At 35.8% G+C, this 24,253-nt stretch overlaps 1 protein-coding gene across 5 annotated transcripts in view; it reads left to right on the top strand.

Moving 5' to 3' along the window:
• LOC126966138 (papilin-like) overlaps positions 1–14,711 on the top strand; it is a 30,252-nt gene extending 15,541 nt beyond the window's left edge. For 2 of the 5 annotated variants that reach the window (XM_050810074.1, XM_050810071.1), the window contains 6 exons: positions 1,252–1,399; positions 3,323–3,742; positions 4,558–4,713; positions 6,569–6,679; positions 7,352–7,448; positions 10,171–14,711. In XM_050810074.1, the coding sequence (XP_050666031.1) occupies positions 1,252–1,399; positions 3,323–3,742; positions 4,558–4,713; positions 6,569–6,679; positions 7,352–7,448; positions 10,171–10,264 (1,026 nt within the window). In that variant the 3' untranslated portion in view covers positions 10,265–14,711. Of the gene's footprint in view, positions 1–1,251; positions 1,400–2,379; positions 2,966–3,322; positions 3,743–4,557; positions 4,714–6,568; positions 6,680–7,351; positions 7,449–10,170 lie in introns of those variants that run through there. The other 3 variants (XM_050810075.1, XM_050810076.1, XM_050810073.1) reach the window with 3 other exon arrangements.
• The last annotated feature ends 9,542 nt before the right edge of the window (positions 14,712–24,253 follow it).

A 24,253-nucleotide genomic window follows, 5' to 3' on the forward strand; every position in this document is an offset into this window, starting at 1 on the left:
GTATGTTTGTTTATACGTTTTATTTTAGAAGATGCATTGCTCTATTTATTTCAATTAAAAAAAATACAGTTGCAGAATAAAATGATTCGTGAAAGATGGAGAATAGTGAAAAATCAAACAAAAAAAACCTAAGATGTGTTTTTCTTTAAGGGATACTTAAAAAAAATCTATGGAAGTCTATTTGCAGATGAGCTTACAAACATCTCCATTTTATCAGCTATCCAAAAAGGTATAACAAATAGTAGTTTTCATTACAAAAAACTTAGATGATAGCCTCCCCGGGCATTGTAATAAAATTATTAGTTAGTTCTAAAGAATGAAACAAAACCACGTAAATAGTAGGTAAATATTTATTGATTGTTTTTACAGTTCATGTTCGACATGTCCGCTTCTGTTTTGGACACAAATTCTCATTCTTTTTCTTATCATAAAGGATCTAGGTCCTTACGAGGTAACCCTTTATAATTACAGTTACATTTCTTATCTTATATCTTCTGTTTTAATTTGTTTAATAAATATCATTAGTTTATTATATATTAGTATTAGACACTGGTTTCTAGATTGTCTTGCTTTCCAGCATAGGCCTCCCCAAGAGTTCTCCACAAAGAAAATCTCTTGGTTTCCTCATCCAAGTCGGACCTGCCACCTTTTGAATATCATATTTGGTTCATAACAATTTATTATTTCATTTGATAGATAGACACTGTATTGCATATTGCTTATTCATAATAGTCTGCTAACTTAAAGCATTGCTAATTCTCACTCTGTCTTCTTCTATTGACCTAAGTCAGAATGAGAAAAAACACTCCTTAGCAGTTACAGTTAGCGGACCATTATGAATGAGGGGGTAAGTCTTTAAAATAAAAGTTATAAAATGATCTTAAGATAATTTATAGTCAGTCATAGATGCTCAATGAGCGGTCTGATCTCTTCCACACAACCTAAAAGAATACTGGATACAATACCTAAGTAATTAAAAAAAGGTATCTTGAAATTTAATTTTAACAATAATAATATATAAATACTTATTTTTAATGTAATAAATAAAATTATTTTTAATAATCTGATATATTGGAGTTCAAATAGGTAAATAAATAGTTATTTGATTAGCTCATGAAAAATGCTCATAAAATTTATTTAATACATACATAAATTTTAAAAGAGAAGATTTAAGCGGGAATTTATTATCTTTATAATCTCGCTTAGTATTAGTTATTATCTCGTTTTATGAATATTATATTTTTCTTATAGATCAACGGTGACGTCGGAAGATATCGTCTGTTATCAGATGGAGCGTTAGAAATAGTATCTCTGTATCGTAACGACTCTGGAGTCTATATTTGTATCGCGAATAACGAATTGGGGAGTGCCACGCAGGAAGTAACGTTGCATGTTGATGGTAAGTGTACGAGAACGCATGGAAATGAACAGGGAATTAGATAAAATAACCGCAGATATGATTTACCCAAATGCCATTTTATTATCACTTGTTACTTGTAGTATTAGTTCGTTATCTAATTTTCTTTAAGCACTCATTAATTTCCCAAGCATTTTTCCAATTTCATCAAAACAATACTACATTTACCAACGAATTAAACTGTTTATCTAATTTATAACTTATTGACAATTTTTTTGCAGACCATACGTCATTTTAATGATAAAGATATTAGCAGTTAACACACCGTCTCTAAAAAAGTGATTCTAAAGCGGCTAGAGACATATTTCGTCCGATTAATTTAAAATGTATTGTTTTATGAAAGTATCAGTGATTTAACTCCAGTATCACCGTGAATCACAAGCATGTGTTTAAATTATCTAGGGAACAGTTCATTATTGATGATAGCAAATATTATGTTGTATCGCAGAGTTCAGTACTCCTAATGGGCGTGATATCGACATTTACTAGTGTAATTTAGATAACGTTCTTCAGATTTCAAAGAACGTTTAAATATATTTACTCAATACCCTTTGCTCCTAACGGTATTATTCCAAAATAATAATAAAAAACTTATTTTAAAATCATACTTTTAAAGTTTTCATATATCTATTTTGTTTTGTACTTTCAGCTGATTCATTGATTCATTTATTTCGATTACACAGTAAGATTTTAATGTACTTTTAAGTTTTATTAAAATTAAGTGGGACCCTTTAGTCTCAATGGTATGATATGGAAATAATAATAATTATACTTATTTTAAAATCATACTTTTGAGGTTAGCATATAGATATCTATCTTGTTTTGTACTTTCAGCTGATTAATTGATTCATTTATTTCGATAGCAAAGTAAGATTTTAATGTCCTTTTACGTATTTTTATATTAAAATTAAGTGGGGACCCTTTTGTCTCAACTGTATAATTTGGAAATAATAATACTTATTTTAATTTTTGGTTTTGTACTTTCAACTGATTCATTTATTTCATAGAATCATGTAAATAATACATAAAATATATTATTATTTATTTCGTTTATTGTTTGAATATAGATTATGCAGAAAATTTCTAAGATCTAGTTTGGAAATTCCCTTACTCTAAAATTTCTCTTTACTTCAATGTAAAGATATTATGCAAAAGTTGATATTTATGTTTACTTCATAGATAATCTCTTGTCAAAGCTCTTAATAAGCACTAATGGAATGACTAGTTTTATTCTTCTACATAAAAATTGTATTAATATCTCCTGCATTGCCTGTAGCAGTATCTACATCAATGAATTATGTTGCCTTTTTAATCGTGTTTGCTGCAGAGTTGAGTCTATTAGCCAATACTTTAATGTGTTTGTTTTTGTCTCTTATTATAACAATTGTGACATTAATGAAACTATCAATAGTCGGTCACGTTATCTCGTGGAGTCTATCGGCCTCGGCAGTATTGTACATTACTTCAGTCCTCACGCGCGTACCGTCATGATATTCACGGTGATACTCGTAGTTACTTTTCTACTAACCTGCGCGGGAGTTTCTCAAGGTTCTAACCATTTCCCTAGTTCCGGACATCCCTGATGATTAAAGCTAAGTAAATTGAAAACGTAATCTTTTAGTTATTTACTGTAATCAGGTATGTCCGAAGCTTAACTTTTTTAGTGTTGGTTTTGATTTTGTAGTTTATTAATAGTTTATTAACCTTTGAGTTTGAGGATTGCTGCTCATGGTTTATTGGATGGTGGCGTTGGATCTGCTGTATACGATTTAAAAAAGATATGTCTGAGATATATCTTATTTAAATCTGTCTAGTTTTATTTTGAAATTTGATAGCTGAAGTACCACCTCAGTGTAGCAGCACTACCTCGATCTCATTCAGTAGTTAAATTATTCGCATGGCTAGATCCTGTGGAAGGACCGGCTGGTGTCGCTAACATACCCAACGAGGAGATCTTCGGAGACCTTGGCCAACCCCTCAGAATCCGATGTCTCGTGTACGGTTACCCAACACCGACTATCTACTGGTACCGGGGTCTGAACGGGCCTATGGTGCCCTACAGCAGCTCACTGTATGAAGCTAGAGACAACGTCTTACTAATCAGGAAACTGAACGAAGAGACTATCGGAGAGTATGCTTGTCACGCATATAACGGAATAGGCTCGTCGGCGATATGGCCTTTTGTGGTTCAAGCGAGCCGACCCGACGGATCTGTGGAGATACCTAAACATGTAACCCAACTTGAAGTCCCGGTTACGACCCCACAGATACAAACCCAGGCATCTACCACACCAGCACCAGAAAACCAGGTTCCACTCTACGCCGGTAAGGACCAGCCTTATGCATGTTGCACTTTGCATGAATAATTCTTCTGCATGTGACTCTAAGCGGTTAGTGGTATTTATACATATATATGTGTATCTAAACAAATAAAGTTCCTTATTATAAATAAGACATTACTACGTACCAATAATATAATCATCGAATAAAACAACAAAAGTACATTTACACTATTGGGACAGGTACGTATCTGAACAGCTTGGTACATTTTGTCATTTTTAAATGTTTTTTGTCACCTGCAATATGTGTAATCCGGTATTATACGCAATGCCTAGAATGCCAACAGTTTTTCAAACGAATTAAAAAAGGTACTTAATTAAAATACTAGTGCTATTAAAATGGTTTAAGAAAGGAAAGGAGTTAGGAAAACATTTCGGGATGTAGAAATAATGTTTTGATAGTTTTGTTCCCAATATTCTACCATAGTCAGCGGTTTTACTAAATAATAATTATTATTGATGAGACATTAAGATCCTCTCAGTCTCCGGAATTTGTAACTTTTGTATTACTTTTTACAATGCAGGCGTAGAAAAACACTTTCGGCAAAATAGCTCTAGCTAAGTTATATTCCCGAGCTGTTGCTCAATTCATTCAAAATTGATCCTAGGCTATTGCCTAGGAGGAGTAAACTTAATTTTTTTGCGTCGGGTTTTCCGGCCTGCATTTTTCCAAACATTTGTAGGTACCTGCCCACTTTCCAACGTTTAGCTTTGCATTTGTTTAACGTATGTGCATATATTGTGTATTTATAAGTTAACATTGAGTATACCAGGAAATTAAACAGATGTAAAATTCCGCAGTGCCCGTGACAACCCGTATCAACGCAGAGCGAACTCAAGTGGTGGCCGGCTCGGAGATCAGATTAGCATGTGACGTAGATGGCTACCCTGAGCCGCGTGTGCAATGGACCAAAGACAGGATGCAGCTCACAGCCACAGACAGGATACAAATCACAGGTCTGTTGGATTAACTCCGATACACAATTCCATACTAAAGTCTTAGATAATTTATACCCCTAGAAAGAGTCTCTTGCTGTTAGACAACCGACATAAACAGGCCAGGAATATATGTTTAGTGTGCTTGACAAGCGACGTGTTACACTCGCGATTTGTTTGACACTTTGTGTTAGTGTGCGTGCATTGCTCAAAATGGAGGTTAATTTTAAACACAATTTTTTCGACGTTTTCACAGCTGCCAAAGTATGATCTAAGACTAAAGTTATGCTGATAACCTTCTTGTATTGTTAAATTGGACGTAGTTCCTGAAAAACGTTCCAAGCCACAAACATCACATTTTAAGAATTTGTATTTAAAGTTTTGTAAATGTTAAGTGTAACCATACATGTGGGTTGGGCTACTAAGTCATTATGTCATGTTAGAGAGACAGTAGGGCTGCTATTTTTTGTCAGCCCGTTAATATGAATCTCATAACCAGTTTTGTGTTCTTAACTTAATATCGACATGATTGTGGTTTGGTAAGTTTTTCTGGACATACGTCCAATTATGCAGTTGAAATTACTTTCTTTAAAAATCTAGAAATGCAAATTAAAGCTGACCATCTTAATGCAAGATCGAACTGAAATATCTTAAAAAACAACGAGCAGTGTTTGTTCAACGTGACGTGTTATATAATATAAGAAGTCTCATTGAATTCGTTCTCTTCATTACGAATTAATATGTACATAATCACAACTACAAAATAGTGATAGATTAATTAGTTTATTTAGGCGTACGGACCTTCAATCAAATCAAATCAAAATCAGTTTATTCACGTAGGTCACAGAAATGACACTTATGAATGTTAAAAAAAAAATATTTTTCTTATTGAATCTACCGCTACTTCGTAAAGGGTTGAGCTAATTGAGAAGAGGTAGCAAGAAACTCATTGCCACTCTTTTATATCAAGATTTACATTTACATCGATTTACAAATCATTTCAATTACAATAGAATATGTAAAATGTAAAATGATGCAACAAACACACTCAAACGTCAAATAGTCAATGTCTTACACGAGTAAGTCAAAAAGTAAATGTAAATTAATACATTGAGTACAGTAGCTGCATCATCCACATACACCATAAATAAAGGTATTCTGTGAGCATTTTATAAGCGCTTATAAATAAATAAATATGTATATATCCATGCATTTATATACACACATAACTTGTAAGAATCTGAAACCGAGTCTCCGGCAACTGGTTCATCCTGCCACCACAAGCAGCGCCCGTTCACGAGCATGACGCATGAGCCAGCCATCGCCTCCTTCAACCATTTTTAAGGGGACGACCCGTCCCATGTCGCCGCCACAAGCAGTGACATTTAAGCGAGCATGACGAAACCTGTTACGAGAACTCAGCAAACAATAATAAAATAATTCTAATCTACATATCATGCAATACTCACCAAATACAAATAAATCTAAAAGCATGCTCCCAACTTAAAGGCTGGCGACGCATCTCTTGGTCACCCATGGTGTTGTGGATGTCCATGGGTGGTTGACTCACCACTTCCCATTAAATGATAACAATCACACTAAGGACACAAAAATGTCAAAGTTTCCCATGGTCTTTGGGTATGACTGTGTGATAATATAGTTTAAGATTTTGATATCGGGATATTGATATCAATAGAGTGAGTCATTTTCATATCATTTGCCACTACGCGTTGTATAATCACCGTATTTTGGAAAATTCATTGAATTTTCATAAACTTTATTTTACTGAAAATGTTTTCACCATAATATTCAGATTCAAAAGTGCTTAGTATAAAATATAAAAATAGTAATCTGAGATGGTAATACTGAATTACAGAGACACGTTTAACAATATTCCGGGCACAGTCGAATGACAGCGGCGAGTACAGCTGCGAGGCGGCAAACGAATACACGTCACATTCATCTGTCATCAACGTCACTGTCAAAGGTAATTATGACATTGAGCGGGGCTACGGTAGTGGTATACCGAGAGTACTAGGGTATGGTATTTTTTTAAATTAAGATTGTGTATTTAAGTATTATTCACCCATTTTGTTTTATGAGACGTTGTATTCAAAAACTAGTAATACGATTGTAATTAAACTTGGCTTAAGAAGGGCACGGATTAGGTTACAGTTAGCAATTTACGCCAAAAAATTAAAATAATGTAACAATTACCTGTAATCGTGCGCTGTGCAAAGTACTTATGCGTAATTGAGTTTGATATAATGGAAACATTGATGTTCTATAAACATATGACTCCCAATCACCTGCTAAAAGTTCGTCAAAAACGTATACATTAACTAATACAGATAGCAATCAAACATTCATTCAAGTTAACACCTTACTTTGTGGTGGGAATGTGGTGTTAATTAAAGGGGCACGTACCTGAAATACGACAACGCGTGGCGATGTATTCAAAGCGCGGTCGACAACTCTGTCTAATAGACGCGTAGGCAGAGTTTTGAGCGTGATTGTTAGTCTAATTTGTTTATTGTCATCAATGACTGGTAATCATATATTTGAAACGTATTATTAATCATAGACATAATGTTTCGCTAGTAAGAACATACCGATAACCCTTTCTTGTGACAAAACTAACTCGATGTTAATGTTTCAGGTATCTACATACCACCAACGTGTGTGGATAGCCCGTACTTCGCGGATTGTCACCTCATCATACGCAGCAATTACTGTCGTCACAAATATTATTCTAAGTGAGTATTAATTAGTAATATTGAAGAGATTGCGGTCAATGTTGATGAAACCTTTTTTAATGGACGCGAGTGAGTAGTTAATAATTTCCTCCGTGTACTAGTTAAATAGCATCCATTTCAACATAATTCATAGATTTCACCCAAGTGATTATACTTCGTCTACATTTTCATTTAAAATGAATCTATGAATAAAACAATACAGACAGAAAAAAAAATAATACTGCTCGCCTACAATGGCCTATTCCCATTGGTCTCAATAATGATTTTGTGTTATTTAGTATCTACTGTTCGTTGTGCACGTCGTGTGAGTGAGAAAGTATGATGTGTGACGCCATAGACGCGACCTAAACGCGCGTGTTCGGTCTTCTTGCTTTTTTGTAACTGCGATTCCTCTGGTTTTGCAAGAAAACATTGTAGGTGATCACTTGCCATCAGGTGACCCAAACGTTCGTTTGTCCTACTCTATAAAAGATTGGCATTGTTTGAATTTCAGAATGCAAGGATATTGATGAGCCTATTGATGTTGGAATTAGAACTAGAACTTCACCAGTGGGAGGCTCCTTTGCACAGGATGCCGGCTAGATTATGGGTACCACAACGGCGCCTATTTCTGCCGTGAAGCAGTAATGCGTAATCATTACTGTGTTTACATTACTGGGCAAATGAGACTTTACATCTTGTCTCAAGGTGACGAACGCAGTTGTAGTGCCAGTCAGAATTTATGGGTTTTTCAATAATTTTCATAAAAAAAGAACTAGATAGTTTTCAACCGGTTGTGAGTTGATGTGTAGAATTTCATAAAACAAAATATGTCCGTTGATATTTAAATACCTAATTTGTGGATGATTAGAAAGTGTATCAATAAATTTAGCGCTGTAGAGTGGTGATCGCAAATATCGCTCTTTGGTTCTTATTCCAATCAATGTTCGTCCCTATAGCCCAGTGGTTAGTGACCCTGCATACTGAGCTAGAGGTCCCGGGTTCGAATCCCGGCAGGTGCGAATATTTAAACTCCGTTAATGTTTGTTTCCAAGTCATGGATGTTTCTAAGTATTTATGTATGCTTAAGTAAGTATATTGTGTTAAATATATCGTTGTCTTATACCCATAGTACAGGCTGCGCCTAGTTTGGGCCAAGATAATTTGTGTAAAAGTGTGTCATTATTATATTTTTATTATATTATGTAACACAATAAGTGTATTGCTGTCTCTTTCATTCACAGTTATAGACGCTAAGACAATAGCACATACATACACACATACACATACACATAGAATATCATGCATAATGCAAATATGCGAAATAAGAGGACTCTTCCCGGTCCTGTCTATCGAACATGTTCTAAAATCATGTTGTTTCATACAACGCATACCTCCTGTTGACGACAAGCAAGAGAATGCGATAACATTGAACAAGAAATAGTGTGCAGAAATTACATAAAACTTCTGGAAGAAAATACGTATTTTTTTATGAAAATGGAGGACAAACGAGTGTGCTGGTGTTAAGTGATCAGCACCACCAACATTCTCTTGCAACACCAGTGGAATCACAGGAGCGTTGACGGCCTTTGACAGAAAGGTGTACGCGCTTTTTTTTTAAAGTAACCAAGGTTGTCGTATTGTCCCGGAAACACCGCACAAGGAAGCTCTTTTTACAGCTTTGTGGTACGTGGAAGAAAGCTCCTTGAAAACCGAGAGTAATAATTACAAATTTGTGAAATAAATGTTTATCGTTGTAGAATTTCCATTACATGCGCGAGGTTTCCATCGCAATATTTTATTTAATTTTACAATCTATGAGTAAATTATGAACGGACAAAGATCAAGTAGAATTTATTTCTTAAAATTTATATTTTCTGTTTCGATTGAAACATAGATGAATGCACAAGATACCTATCAGTATTTTTTAAGAAAGGTGCGTTTTGTATGAAAAATATGACGTGTCGACTGCTTTTAAATTAAAATTTTTATTTGTTGTGACCACCGTAACAACTAGAGGGATAATCATTAATTTGCACCTAAGTACACGTTGTTAGAGATGCAGTAAAGGTACCAGGGAGGATGGTATCCCGAAATTAGATTTCCCGAGAGAGTGCAATACGCAAAGTCAAAGTCAAATAATTTTTATTCATTTTGGCTCAAACTTACTGAAAAATTACTGAATCTACCATATGCTCGGAAAAAGTTGAGCTCGTGAGAGGAACATACAAGAAACTCAACGACCACTGTACATAAATATAACAAATCTTAATATATATAAATTACGTGTCGCGTTGTTTGTCCGCGATGAACTCTTAAACAAATGAACGGATTTTAATGGGGATTACTTCATGGAGTGCAGTTTAGTCCAACTTGAGAGATAGGATGGTCCCAAAGCGAAATAAAATTTTTACTTAGCATTTACCCATAATTTTTTTTTCAATATTTGTTTTGTATGGACATATTTTCTATGAGAGAATTTAGTGACGCACGGTTTGACAGTTCCACTGTGAAACAATTTCATTAAAACAACAGGGAGCATTTTTTACGAAATAATTCTTGATGTTTTGAAATATTATTAGCAAATTCCTATGAATCAATATTTTTTTTATTATATGTACCTAGAAAAACGTCTGTCGAGTCAGCTTGTTAGTTTATAAAGGGCTACATCCTATATTATATGAATCGTGTTTGAATAATATCAAATATGTGAGAAGTCATCAATTTAACTTTTGTTCTGTAGATTCTGCTGCAAGTCCTGCGTGGAAGCCGGACAGCTGGAAGCTGAAGAAGCGGAGCTGATGCAGGCCGATATGTCATTTAGAAGGAAGAAGTAACGAGAAAATAACGGCTTATTAGGGAGTTCTAACGCCAGTTAATGTATTATAGATAAAATTTGATATCGAAATTTACTTAAATTAAAAAAATAGAAATAAATTTCGTGAAATATGAATTTTAAAACCGTTATAAGCATAATAATATATATTAGGTTTAGATTTTACTGTCAAATAAATTTGCATGAAAACAAATTTTATTATTTTAAGTAGGTAATGATATTTTAATAAATTTAAAGATTTCGAAATATCCAGAATGTAAAATGAAACAAAAGTGCCTTAATAATCTAAAAAGTGTGTACAAATTAATTATTATAAGAAATTTGTAACATAACATAAATGTAATACAAACTCTTACGGTGTTATTACAAACAAAAATTTAAACATGGCTTAGACACGTGTTTTGTTAAACAGTGTCTAACTATTTAAACGACGTCTAAAGACACTAAACCACATAAAGACACGGATTCGTAATAGGGCTTTTTTATACGCTTTATATTAGCTTCACCTGTATGTTTGTATGTTTGTAACCGACTTCTTTGGGCGCGATTTTGACCCACTTTAAACGGCTAGATTCAAACTTTGTAGATTTATCGAGCACCGATGACATTACACTAATTTGATAAAATTATACTAAAAAAGGAAAAACAAATAATAGTTAAAAAAAACTAAAAAGCACGCTTTATATAAAATTCAACTAAAAAATAGAAAATAAATTTAAATTGAAAATAGTGTAAAAAACTATATATGAAGTGTAGAAGAATTATTATTTTAATAATATCTTAAAAAGCACCCCACGCTTTTTTTACAATAAAATATATTTTTTTTACACTATTTTCAATTTAAATTTGTTTTCTACTTTTTAGTTGAATTTAATATAAAGTGTGCTTTTTAGTTTTTTTTAACTATTATTTATTAATACAAGTGTTTTGTAATAACACCGTTAATATTTATACAAGATAGTATTTAAATTTTATATATAGAATATTTACTATACTATTGTGATCTCTCATACTCACTCGCAATAAGTTTACAAGAATCTCTTTTTATATAATCAAATCTCAACTTTTTCTAACCTAAGATTAAACGAAATATTATACGAAAGATAGTAAAAATATTAAGTTAATTAAGTTTTCGAGATACTTCACTAACGCCCTATTCCTGAAACAACTTCATTCCAGTTTTTATAATTAATAACAACTTCCAATGAATGCATTTATAAACACAATAATTATCTGAGCGATCCAAATAAATATATAAAAGAGAAATGAACTTATCACTAACGTGCTATTTTCTAAATAATTAAATCGACTGTCACCAAACTGGAATGGAATCACTGGCCAGTAGTGATTTTATGGGTGGCCTAAAAATTTTATCAAAATCGCTGAGTATATATATCTTATATTTGACTGTTCTAATTGCACGCCTCGGCGAGTTTGTGGTTTATAACCGACCTGTCGAGCTCACACGATTTCCACACTTTAAATTGCATATTTTTTTTCTATTACTCTTACACATTATAAAAAGCACATCAATATAAAGCTGAGACACAAATGAATAATCCTGATACTTTTTTTAAGTTGTCGAATACGTACATTAAAAAAAATTATCGTGGAAGTCCAGTAGTGTGTGGTTCAAAAAAACGGCGTGGTACGGATATCTCGAAAAGACTTATACTATTTTCACTATTTTCACAATTAAGCAGAGAAGGTTCCTTTCGAAAATCATTACTGTAAGCCTTCTCGTTTTTTTTTTAAACGCAGATGATTAAATTTTATTCGAAATTTAACTTAAAAAAAATAAAGCATGAGCGTTCGAGGCGTGCACTTTTAGATTTTCCAATTTTTTATTTTATATATGTTTATAGGACGGTTTATAAGTTTCTTGTGACCCCTCTGATGTTATAAGAGTAAAGATCGCGGTGGTAACATACCAATTACTCTCCAGTGACCCGTATGCTCTCTTCTTCCATAAAAAAAATATATTATATCTTAGTATGGGTACTGTAACAAATCAATTCCGGGGAAAATAACGCACCAGCTACATAAACAGATACCACTAACAAAACAACGAAAACTAATCGCAGATAGAAACAATACCTATTTAAATATATCGTGTCCAAGAATATGTAAATAAAAATGTGAAATAGCTCTTCACACAACTAATAACACTTTTATTTCTTGCTTTTCCTCTCAATGGTATTTTCTTATTATTTAACAGCCAAGGATATGTAACAACTAATTTCGACATGGCCGAAGATATTGAAAGTACCTGTGTGTTTATTTTAGATACATATTTAAATATATATATATCGTACTTCCATATAGCTTCTTCTTTGTGATGTAAGTCTCCGCTTTCTATTTATTTGGATCGTATATTATTATAGTAATTATCAAACAGCATTACCAATAGATTTAGGAACTAAATCATGTAGTTAAGTTAATTATTATTATTATGTAAATAAGCAACAACACGCAAACTAGACATATTGTAAAAGGTTTTACCGTCAGACTTTTAAAGAAGAGAAAATATTTCTTCATAATCGCATTATCTAAACATCATCATCATAGTAATGAATAACGGCAGATCAGTGGCTTATTTTTAGTTGGAATGTATTTAAGACTTATTCAATTTCTGTGTCAAATCCTTGTTAGCCTAGGGCAGCAAAGCGGTTGCGATTTCCGACGAAGTAGAAAGAGAGAGCATTAGGGACTCGAGTAGTGAAATCGCACGAGTGATACGAATATGAAGTCTTTTTGACTCTCGCACAATAAATCTAAGGCTAGCTGACTCTTAATTGGTAGATAATATAGAGAGTGGTGCCATAATGGCGACATTAAATGAACACAATGTGAGCTATCTAACCTTAATCGTAAAAAAAAAAATCCTAAAATATGAAGTATATAATTGAAATTTTCAAATAAACCAATTATATATTGACCTTGATCCTGCAGACACTCTGTCCAAACAGTTTTTCGGGACTATGTTAGTTTAAGATTCTATCTGCAAATAAATAATACTACTTATAAATTTAGTAAACAAAATTTTATCACACTTGCGTGGTCGCGTAAGACTGCTCGAAGTAGGTGTCAGTGGCTAGGATAGCACGCGGATACTAGATTTCTTACAGGTTGTTCCGAATTGATATGGCATATTTATTTATTTAGGTGAATTATGTATTTGTTTTTGAATATTTTTTTAATGATTACGGTTAATTAGTTCTTCCCGTGTGCTTATTTAATGTCTCAATTATAGCGCTACGCTATATAAACTGTAACTGGCCAGTATCTTACGGCCATTCCCAATATACTATCTACAGATAGAGATAAATTACTACCTTCTACTCGGCCGTTAGTCTTCTCCACCCTCAAAGCCAATAATTTACGGCCGTTCCCAATATTCAGTCTATCTCTTACTTGAGATAAAAATCGTAACTACCGTTGACTTTCTGTCCCAATAAACTTATCGACGGTAACTCACCTTATCCGTACACGCTGTCTGTCAATGGGAGGACATATAGCTTACCAACGATAGAAGTTTTAATGGAAATTTCAATTCATGCGTCCCAATATAAGGCGATAAGAATGACTTATCAGGTATATTGGGACAGCTTCATATTATTGACAGCTAATTACTGAGAGTAGAAGGTAGTATTTTATCTCGATCTGTAGATAGTATATTGGGAACGGCCGTATGTGATAGATTTTCATACATCCTTTATGCCCGCATTTACGTAATAAATGTCGAACTTTCGGCCCATTTGTCACATCACAACCAATACACATTTCGAGAAGGTATAGTAGAAATATTTTTTCATCAATCACGTACCTGCCTTCAGTTGAATTGCTAGATTGTCATTACTTTCATGTTCGTGTAAGCTGGCAGTGACAAAAGTTTACGAAGGTAGACAGTAGATAAATATTATTGTGCAATACAGAATAAATATGGATACCACGACAATTCCATACGATTTATGTAGTTATTTGTGTTACAAGGGGGCAACGTGATATACTCCTCGAGAGCCTTATTTCGAATTCAGAACCTAGCGAGAATGCAATATACGCCACTCGATACCAAAATATTTTGGCCAAGAATGACACTACTTTTCATCACTACTCGAAGTTCGTGCGTTACTTTATAGTGAAAGTTTTAATAATCACAAATAAATCAAGAACGCAAACCAATCAGAAAAGAGAAAGCTTAAACTCATATTAGAACAAAATTGTAGTTTGTTCCCGCTATCCTGTAAGGCCAATTTTCTTAATTCGACTATCCAAATACCTACGCATGTTGAAAAGTAATTTATTTCATTAGGAATGCATATTATTATATTTATCTTAGTCATAATATTGTATGTCGTAATAAATTGTGTATGTATAGTACTCTTCAAAGTAAAAATGTAAATATTACAAATACACCTAATATTTGAAATAAACTTTACAATAAATAAGATTTTTTTCATTTCTGAAGCCCTTTGATTTGTTATCTTTTTAGTTAAGATTTGAGAAGCATATAAATAAAGTGATTTCCAACAGTTTTTAAAGATTAAAAGTTTTGTACCAAATTAGACCATTTATAACCACTGATATGCGCATACGTCTTTGTGAGGCTCTTGTTCTATCCAAGCTTCACTATACCGATACAGTGTATGGTTCGAGGTTGCTTGGCAGAACAAGAAATTTAATACAAAGAGTACAAAACGCCTGTGCTCGTTTTTGCTGGGATATACCGGCATGACAACACATTTCTCCATACCTCAAAGAAGATAATGGATGCTCGTAGACGACTTTATTTAGCCACGCTTCTCTTTGGTATTATTATCACAAAAACGCCAAAATATTTATATCATACATTGGAATGGCTACGTCAGCGCAGTCAGTTAAATTTTGAAACAAGGTTCGCACTCAATGTCCTGTCAGCCCCACTCCATCATTCCGCCTCTTAGAGGAAGATTTAGGTACAGTGCCACCAAGTGCTGGAATGATATATCCGTTTCGGAGCTTGAAGACTGTTGAAACTTTCTGGAAAAAAAAGTTAAAAACCTTATATTTGGATTATTAAATATCTTATATTATTACGTATTATGTCTATAAAGATAACAACTGGGATTGGACTTTTTGTTTGTTTCTTGTTTGTTGCTAATATTTCTAAAATTGCTATACCAGGTTGATTGCGGCAGAGTGTCAGAGCCTAGATTGACTGGTGGACAAGTTTTCAGTCTTAGGGTAAATGTGATGTGGTGAGACTTCAGGGCGCTTGCTTTTATGCGCCACTTGGTCAAACACGCATAAGTGGCATCGAGCTGAGTTTGAAAATGTCTGGTCGCCTCATTGGGGTCACTGTTACAACTGAGGAACGCCGCATCATCGGCACAGCTGCTTCTGGTGATTGGGGTAGGTCACTTGTAAATATGTTATAGACTCCATCAGTAGGTAGTAGGAGTGAGGAAGGTACATTTTAATTTTGCACATTAGTCCTTTATGCCAAACCCGATTGAAAGCTTGTTGTACGTCGAGAAAAGCAGCCGAACAGTATCCCTTCTTTTCCAGACATTGTCTAACTGTACAATACACTCTGTGAACTTGTTCTATGATGGAGTAGTGTTTCCGGAAGCCAAATTGATGGTCAGGTATTACATGGCCCATATCTAGGCAAGAGGATAGTCGTGCTAGGATGATCCTTTCCCACAATTTTGGTGCGTACACAGTACAGGCGTCAGGCTAATAGGGCGATAAGACGTGACTTCAGTAGGCGGTTTACCAGGCTTATGGATCGCAACAATTTGTGATGTTTTCCAGAGTGCAGGAACAAGCGAGGTTCTCAATGTGGCATTGACAAGGATGGTCAAAAACGTAATGCACTTCTTAGGAAGCTCTTTCAATGGCCTGCGGGTGATTAGATCAAATCCAGGTGCATTTTGGCTATTTCTATACCCACCTCTCTTGGTGTAGTAGGTCTCAAAGGCAGGCATAGTTGCAGGTCTTGTCCTAGGATTTGGTCTATTTCTGGATCTTCTAGACTATCCATATTGTTGGGTTGGAATACGTTGGCCAGGTATGTAGCAAAGGCCTGAGATTATTCTTGGTAAGATTCGTTGAAATGAGGTTAGTTGAGGATATTTTTTGCTACTATGACTAACGATTCGGTTGAATGGAGTCAAGAAAACGTTTATAATACAGGTGTAAGCACAACGAGACACACGCCCGCGCAATGTTCCGGTCTGCATCGGGGTAGTCAGAGACAAAAGGATTCCACTTGCTTCTATCCTTACAAACCTAACGCGCTTCCTCTACATTCATTACTCTTTTCATACATGCTCGCCGCTTGCGGGTGCTTCGAACCTTTCAAAATGTCCCCAGTTTGGTCGATGAATGTTCTACGAGGTCTGCCGCGACCGACATGGTCACACACACTTGCCTTATATATTACTGAATGAATACTCTACTTTCAAACCATCTGGGAGGCAGTGGGAGGCTCCTTTGCACCGGATGTCGGCTAGATTATGGGTACGACCACGGTGGCTATTTCTGCCGTGAAGCAGTAATGTGTAAGCATTACTTTGTTTCGGTCTGAAGGGCGCCTTAGCTAGTGAAATTACTGAGACTAATGAGATTAATGAGACTTAACATCTTATGTCTCAAGGTGATGAGCGCAGTTGTAGTGCCGCTCAGAATTTTTGGGTTTCTCAATAATTCTGAGCGGCACTGCATTGTAATGGACAGGGCGTATCAATTACCATCAACTGAACGTTGTCAATCATCTCATCACTGAACTGAATCACTGAATCATTGAACATCATCTCTTCCCTCATTTAAAAAAAAAGGGAAATGAGAAGGACGACATCTACAAAAATGAGCATTTATTTAGTTATTAATTAATACGTAACTATTAATAGCGACATTCGCTCAATGACTTACAATTTTCTCTTAAAAATCCAACAAAAGCATATTGTTCATCTGAGCATTCCATGAATGCTCCTTAAGCTGCTTGCTTTTATTTATTTAATTACTAGCTGACCCGGCAAACGTTGTTTTGCCATATAAAGTATTTTTAGTGTACGACCGTTTTTTCATCATTCGTGTTAATATTGACACTCACAAAATGTGGCTTCCTATTGGTAATAGTCAAAGTCAAATAAACTTAATTCAGATAGGCTTAAACAAAACGGTTCAGCGGTCACTATAAATATTTCTTTTAAATTGCTGAAATCACCAAATTATGTTCGGTAAAAGTTGAGCTCATGAGAAGAACAAAAGAAACTCAACTGTCCCTATTTTCAATCAATAGAGTATTTAAAAATGGCTTTCTCTATCGCTGGAGCCTCGCTGTACTATGCGAATACTGGCAAAGCATCACGTGACATCACACGCTGTTCTGCACTACGCATTGCAGCGCACTCGTTCCAGTATGTAAGCAAATAAGTGCTCAATACATGAGTAGAAAAGATACCGTATCATGAGATACGGTATCTTTTCTTTACTAACACAAATGTTAAGTATCAAATATTGACGGTAGAGTGAACTTAGTTTCACAAAAATGAATTTCTTAAAAATTCGAACACTTAATTCAATTTTACGTAATGAGGGTGGCGAAAAATAGTTTTTCGCTACACACGGCTTTATACACAGTAAGTAGTGAAATTCTTTTTAAGTTTTAAAACTACCTTCAAAAATAACATCCAATAATCGGTAAATTTAAGACTTACCAAATTAAGTGAATTTGAATCCTTAATCTAATTTCGGTTAAAACTTAGTATCCCTTAGCACGAATTTGCATGTAAAAAATATTGTAGTTGATAGAGCTTTGGTCCACGATGATAGTGTTTCAAGTTTTCAAGAAAAACCAAAATAAAAGTCTACCCTCCCCAGCCTATCTGTCACAGACTATTTGTTACATTTTATTTCACAGTTTTTCATACAATTTAAGCCGTTTTACCTGTCACCAACTTCTTTTACATTTCATTTCACTGTTTTTCATGCATTTATGGCTGTATTAGCTGGAACCCTTTGCCTGTACTTATTTTTTACTAAGAAACCAAAATCATTTTATGACAGTTTTAGCCTCCCACCGCGATGGCGCACATGTAGTGTTTATTTACGTGATTTACCTGTTTTAGGTTAGAATTTTTTTTGTGATTTTCTTGAAAACGTTGCATTACCTTGTAATAGGAGTGGTATCATTATAATCGTGGACTAAAGCTTTATCAACTACAATATTTTTTACCTCCTAATTCATGCTAAGAGATACTAAGTCCCACCCGTAATTTCTGATGACGAAGAAAGAGAATCCTTTTTTTTAAAGGTGTGACGTCACCACTTTTGACATCACAAAAGTTGACTGGCTGGTAATCACTCATCATGGATCATCGAAAGAAAACTGCACGTGATCACCTTCGTTTATTCCACAGTGTAACAACGTCCCAGACATATCCGTATCGTACGACAGCCTGAGCTCGAATACCTCGAGTGTCTTTTTTTTTTTTTTGAGAGGAGGAAATACTGTTACGTATTGTATGTAATATATCGGACCCGAGTGTCCGCGTAAGCGGACGCCCCATACCGACTAAAACCTCCTCTGTGCTGTTAGCAGCCCTGGCTTTCACACTACGCAACAATAGTCGCGGGGCGTCTCCTAAGGAGACTCGAACCTCAGACCGGCTGTGTGCTTGTGAGAAGGAGAGAGAATGAAAATGAAGATGAAAGATGAAAAGGTGAGAAGAACACACTCGCCGGCGAGTGTGGTGATGTTTTGTGTAATGTATATGTTTGTATGTATGTAAGTAGTGTAAATGTTTGTGTGCATGTATGTTTGTGTTTTGTGTCTGTTTGTGGAGTGTGTTTGTGTTTGTGTAAGTGGTGTATGTCAGTCCGTCAGTCAGTCCGTGTGTGAGTGAGTGTAGTGAAGCGATTACAGGACGAGGACTAACGTCTCGTCGGGTATCAAAACAATGTGTGGTGTATCTAGGGTGCGGGCCGCTGGCCATCGTCAGAGTGACGAGTGCCAGTGGATTGCGGTGGTTGACCGCGCCTACGCCTGCGAAGGCGGTGTGTGCGTGTCTGTGTCGGTGTTTGTGTGGGTGTCGCGTTCGCGATATTGATGTCGTCATCCGGGTCTACCGTGACGTGTCTGGGACGTCTTATTGGGTTGAGACTATGGTGAAGGGGGGAGTACCCGCATGCCTTCCTAACCAAGATGTTGGGATGGTTAGGCGCCTTGTCAAAGAAGCGTCGCGAGATCTCTTTAAAATGTTGTCCCCAAGTGTCAACAGTGTGGCAATATTTATAGGGCTCGGCTCACATGCACGCGTTTTCGAATAATGCTTTTTAACAATATTTTGATGTTACAATGTAATCAAATAATGACTTATGATTTAATTCTAGAATAAAACTACAAATCTTTTTCTTCTCGTTTTTATAGGTGTTTATTAATTGTGATGTTATATAGTATTTATATATTATGTATTTTTTAATTCTTGCGGGTTTTGCGTAGCAAACATGAATAGCTCGCAGTATAATAATTGCAGCTATTTTTCCTACTTCTTCGCACTTATCATTATATTTTGGATAAGCCATGGTGACCAAGGCTGTCTACATTGCTTCCGCAGCGGCACATATGGGGAACTGTTCTAGGGATACCCAGGCGAACCAACTGCGATTGAGAAGCTGGAATTATCGAGAAGTGTCCCTATGTTACTCGAAGGAGTGGCCTGAAGCCAGTACCCTGAATCTCGTTCACTAACAGCAATAAAACGAGCCTGATCCGAAATATTGTGACTTGATAATAATATCCTTTTGTGAATGATTTTGCACTGTGGCTTTAAAGGGTAATTTTCATTTGGACAGGCAACTTTCCAAGCATTTTAAGCAGTTTCCGCATACACTAGTGGCTGAGACCCATTAGGGGAGATTATTTTATCATATAAAGTGCTGACACTGTGAACAGAAGATAAGAATGCTGGTAAGGATATACTAGATATATTTTTCTGATGCCAATTCCACCAAAACGAATGGGCAGAGAAGCCTGGCACCAAGAAATATCAGACAATGAACAATTAAATATTTTTGATACTAAATTTCGTAGAGAATCGTCCAAACTTGAAATTTATCTAATTTCTCATCCATTGATTGGTTCAGTAGACATATGAGTTACAAGAGGCTTGGTAGCTGAAGTTTGATACAAATGGTCTCGTTGACCAGCTAACGTCAGGGTGTCGAGTTTGCGTGACGGTGTGCGCGTGCTTTGTTGAATATTATCACTGATAATTAAATAGATAAATCCCTGACGCGCTAAAAGTATAACTTCTTAGACCTATTTAGAACCTAACGTAATTTTAGTTATTTACTGTCGGCACACGAATATTGTCTACACTTCATAGCAAGTGCATCAAAAAAGGCTATATATCATCGATATCATAGTTGTATATAATACTTAATCAGGTCAGGCCCTTTAATCAAGGTAGAAACAAAGAGCGAAATCAAATTTCACCGCCCTTTGGTCGACGCTTTCACGCCACAAACCGTATCGGTGCCAGAATAAGAGCTGCGATATTCTTTATGATTTGTACATCATGCAAATTCGAAGTCAAAACTTTTTATTGCATGTCACTTGTCAATGGTAAGACGCCCCCGATGTCACGGCCTTATGCATAAGTTACATTTCTCTTGAACTGTATTCCTCTTGAACACATTCGTGTCTTCAATTTCAGTAACTACTCTTTAAGGCGAATTAACGAGACAACTCCAGGCTTTTTGTTTTAAAATACTCGACGAATAGAAAAAAACTGTCAATTAGCAGACACAGATTGATCAAATAATTAGGTACAGGTCCAGATTTATAACAAGGAAACTAAATACTAAATTGAATTATACAGTCAGCGTCAAAAAGATAGCGTCACCCATTGTATTATAAAACATGGCAACACCAATCGTTACCATATACATCTATTTACCAAAATCACACACTAATAAATATGCTACTAAAACCCTAGTAGAGATACAGAGCTCAGTCTAATGTAGGGCTTCCAATCCCGCGGCCTGTATTCAATCTCGGCATTTGGGGGACTACGAATTTTCAATCCCGCGGGATCTCGGTATTTGCGGGATCCCGCATATTGAAAATATGCACATTTTAAAACAATGAATTTATCAACTCCACTGTTATTTACGTACATATTACTATTAAAATGAGATCAATCAAATTATACTGTTTTTTTTTTTTAAAAAAAAAAACAAAACAAATTGTTTTCAAAAAATACACAACGCAAAATTACAAAATCCACCAAAAAAAAATAACATTTTAAACATATAAATTATTACTTAATTATTAAGTTTTTCAGCTTTTAATATTAACTGAAAATGTTTGCGAAGAAAATACAACATTTCCAAACTGTCGTCTGCCAAACTACTGCGTATTTTACTCTATTGCCTGGCCAGAAAATGCCCTTTCTGCTTCCACACTTGTGGGCGGTATTCCTTTTAAGGGCTTGTACGTGAATGAATCTTTCATTCACGTACATACCCTTAAATTTTTATTCTATTCTAAAAGTATGTATCAATAAACATCACGAAAATACGAAACAGTTAATAACTTGAGTTATTAAGAATAATAATTCACGCAGATTATCTTATATTGCATCGCATGCACGCTTTTTTTCAGTCCCGCAAATCCCGCGCCCGTAATCCCGCATCTCGCGGGATTGGAAAATGGTGCGGGATCCCGCAATACCGAGATTTCGGTATTGGAAGCCCTAGTCTCATGTTTATAGTCAATGTTAATATTAATATGTCAACTGATATAAAGTTTTTCAACAATCTAATTTGAATCCTATTATCTTGGGGCGAAAGTTCATTTTCCTATATTTTGGCAATTTATGTGTAGCTATATATTTGGCTACTTTGGATGACGCTATCTATTTGGTCATTTTCGGTGAATCGATGTATATGGTAACGATGGGTGCTGCCATTTTTTTTAATGCTATGACGCTATATATTTGACGCTGACTGTACAGATTGCACAGAGTCTTTGTTCGCAACGGAAAAACTATATTTTCACAAATTTGTTGATCTCCATAAAATATTTCAACAATGTGAGATGTCAACCAATGTGTTAAGAATTTGTTATCGATCCGAGTGATTACGTAAAACTATGAAAGTTCAAAGTGGAAAATCTTTAACAAACGAACATAACATGACAATAATATCAAGCAATCCAATTATATATATTTTTTAATAGAATGTTCGAGCTGTCAATATAAAAAGTTTCACCCATAAATTTACTTATTTTAATGCAAAGTAAACAGAAGGCCAAACCGGCAATTTCATATTTAAGCCCGTATTACATTTGATAGGATGTTATTATTATAATTGAAAGAGTGTTGTTGTCTTCTTTCTGAGTATCGTAACATAGTCTTCATATTCCATGAAATAAAACAATAATATCAGAGCAGTTGACAGTCGCAGAGCTTATCATCACAAACAAGCTAATTTCACTAACACTATCTGAGGCTAGAGGTCACAATTAAGTGCGTTTTGGTTAAAACATCAGCTGCTATGTTTCCGCGATTATCGACTATAAAATTCCATCCAAGATACATGAAGTTATCACGTTTGTTCTCCACAAGAGTGACAAAGAGGAACAACGATTTTGCTTTTTTTTAAATGCAAATAAGGGACGAGACGAGCGGGACGTTCAGCTGATGGTAATTGGTACGCCCTGCCGATTACAATGCAGTGCCGTTCAGGACTTTTTATGGAATAGGAGGACAAACGAGCGTACGGGTCACCTGTTGTAAAGTGATCACCGCCACCCACAATCTCTTGCAACAACAGAGGAATTACAGGAGCGTTGCCGGCCTTAAAGGAAGGTGCAGCTTTTTTTGAAGGTACCCATATCGTATCATCCAGGAAACACCGCACAAGGAAGTTCATTCCTCAGCTTTGTAGTACGTGGAAGAAAGCTCCTTGAAAACCGCTCTGTGGAGGGCCGCCACACATCCAGATGGTGGGGATGATATCCTAACTTCATGTGTGGCCGGACCAGCGCTTGTAGAGCGCTAGAATGTGGGCCGGCTTGAAGTATTGCTGTGCTCTATTAATGACGCCCAGTTTTTTCGAAGCCAAATTGGCTTTGCCCTCCAGATGGCCACGAAATTGGGAATCGCTCGCAATTTCGAAACCTAGTATTCCGATACTAGGCGAGGCTTTCAAGGAAGTGTTGTCGAAGAGTGTTGATACGAGAAATGGATTTTTTTTAGTGGTAAACGCGCAAACTTGAGTCTTCTGGGGGTTAAATTGGACAAGGTTCAATTTACCCCATTCCGCGACCTTCTCAAGAGAGGACTCGATACTTCTATTCTTCTTCTACACAAGTTTCTCTCGGCATTGGTCGACGATTTCCCGAGAGAGACCTGAATGGCCCGAGTATACGGCATCACCAGTGCTGTCGTCTGCATAGTAATGTATGTTGGAGGTGCCCAACATATCATTGATATGCAGAAGAAACAGCGTGGGAGATAGCACACAGCCTTGGGGCACTCCAGCATTCACGGGCTTCGGGTTCGAGCAATATCCGTCGACAACGACCTGTATGCTGCGCCCAGTGAGGAAGCTGGAGGTCCACTTGCACAATCTCTCGGGAAGCCCAAATGATGGAAGTTTTGAGAGGAGCGCCTTGTGCCATACACGATAAAAGGCCTTCACTATATCCAGGCCAACTGCCAGGCCTTCCCGCTTGCTTTCAATAGCCGCCGCCCATCTATGTGTTAGGTATACCAGAAGATCACCTGCCGACCGACCATGACGAAAGCCGTATTGACGGTCGTTGATCACCTGGTGACCCTGAAGGTATACCAAGAGCTGGCGGCTAATTATGCTCTCCATGATTTGGGAGAGCAGGGAGGTAATAGCAATAGGCCTGTAGTTTGCCAGATGTGAACTGTCTCCTTTTTTTGGATCGGATGGACAAGGGCTGACTTCCATGAGTAAGGGACTATGC

This window comes from Leptidea sinapis, chromosome 9 (assembly GCF_905404315.1).
Source record: "Leptidea sinapis chromosome 9, ilLepSina1.1, whole genome shotgun sequence".
Classification (NCBI taxonomy): Eukaryota; Metazoa; Arthropoda; class Insecta; order Lepidoptera; family Pieridae; genus Leptidea; species Leptidea sinapis.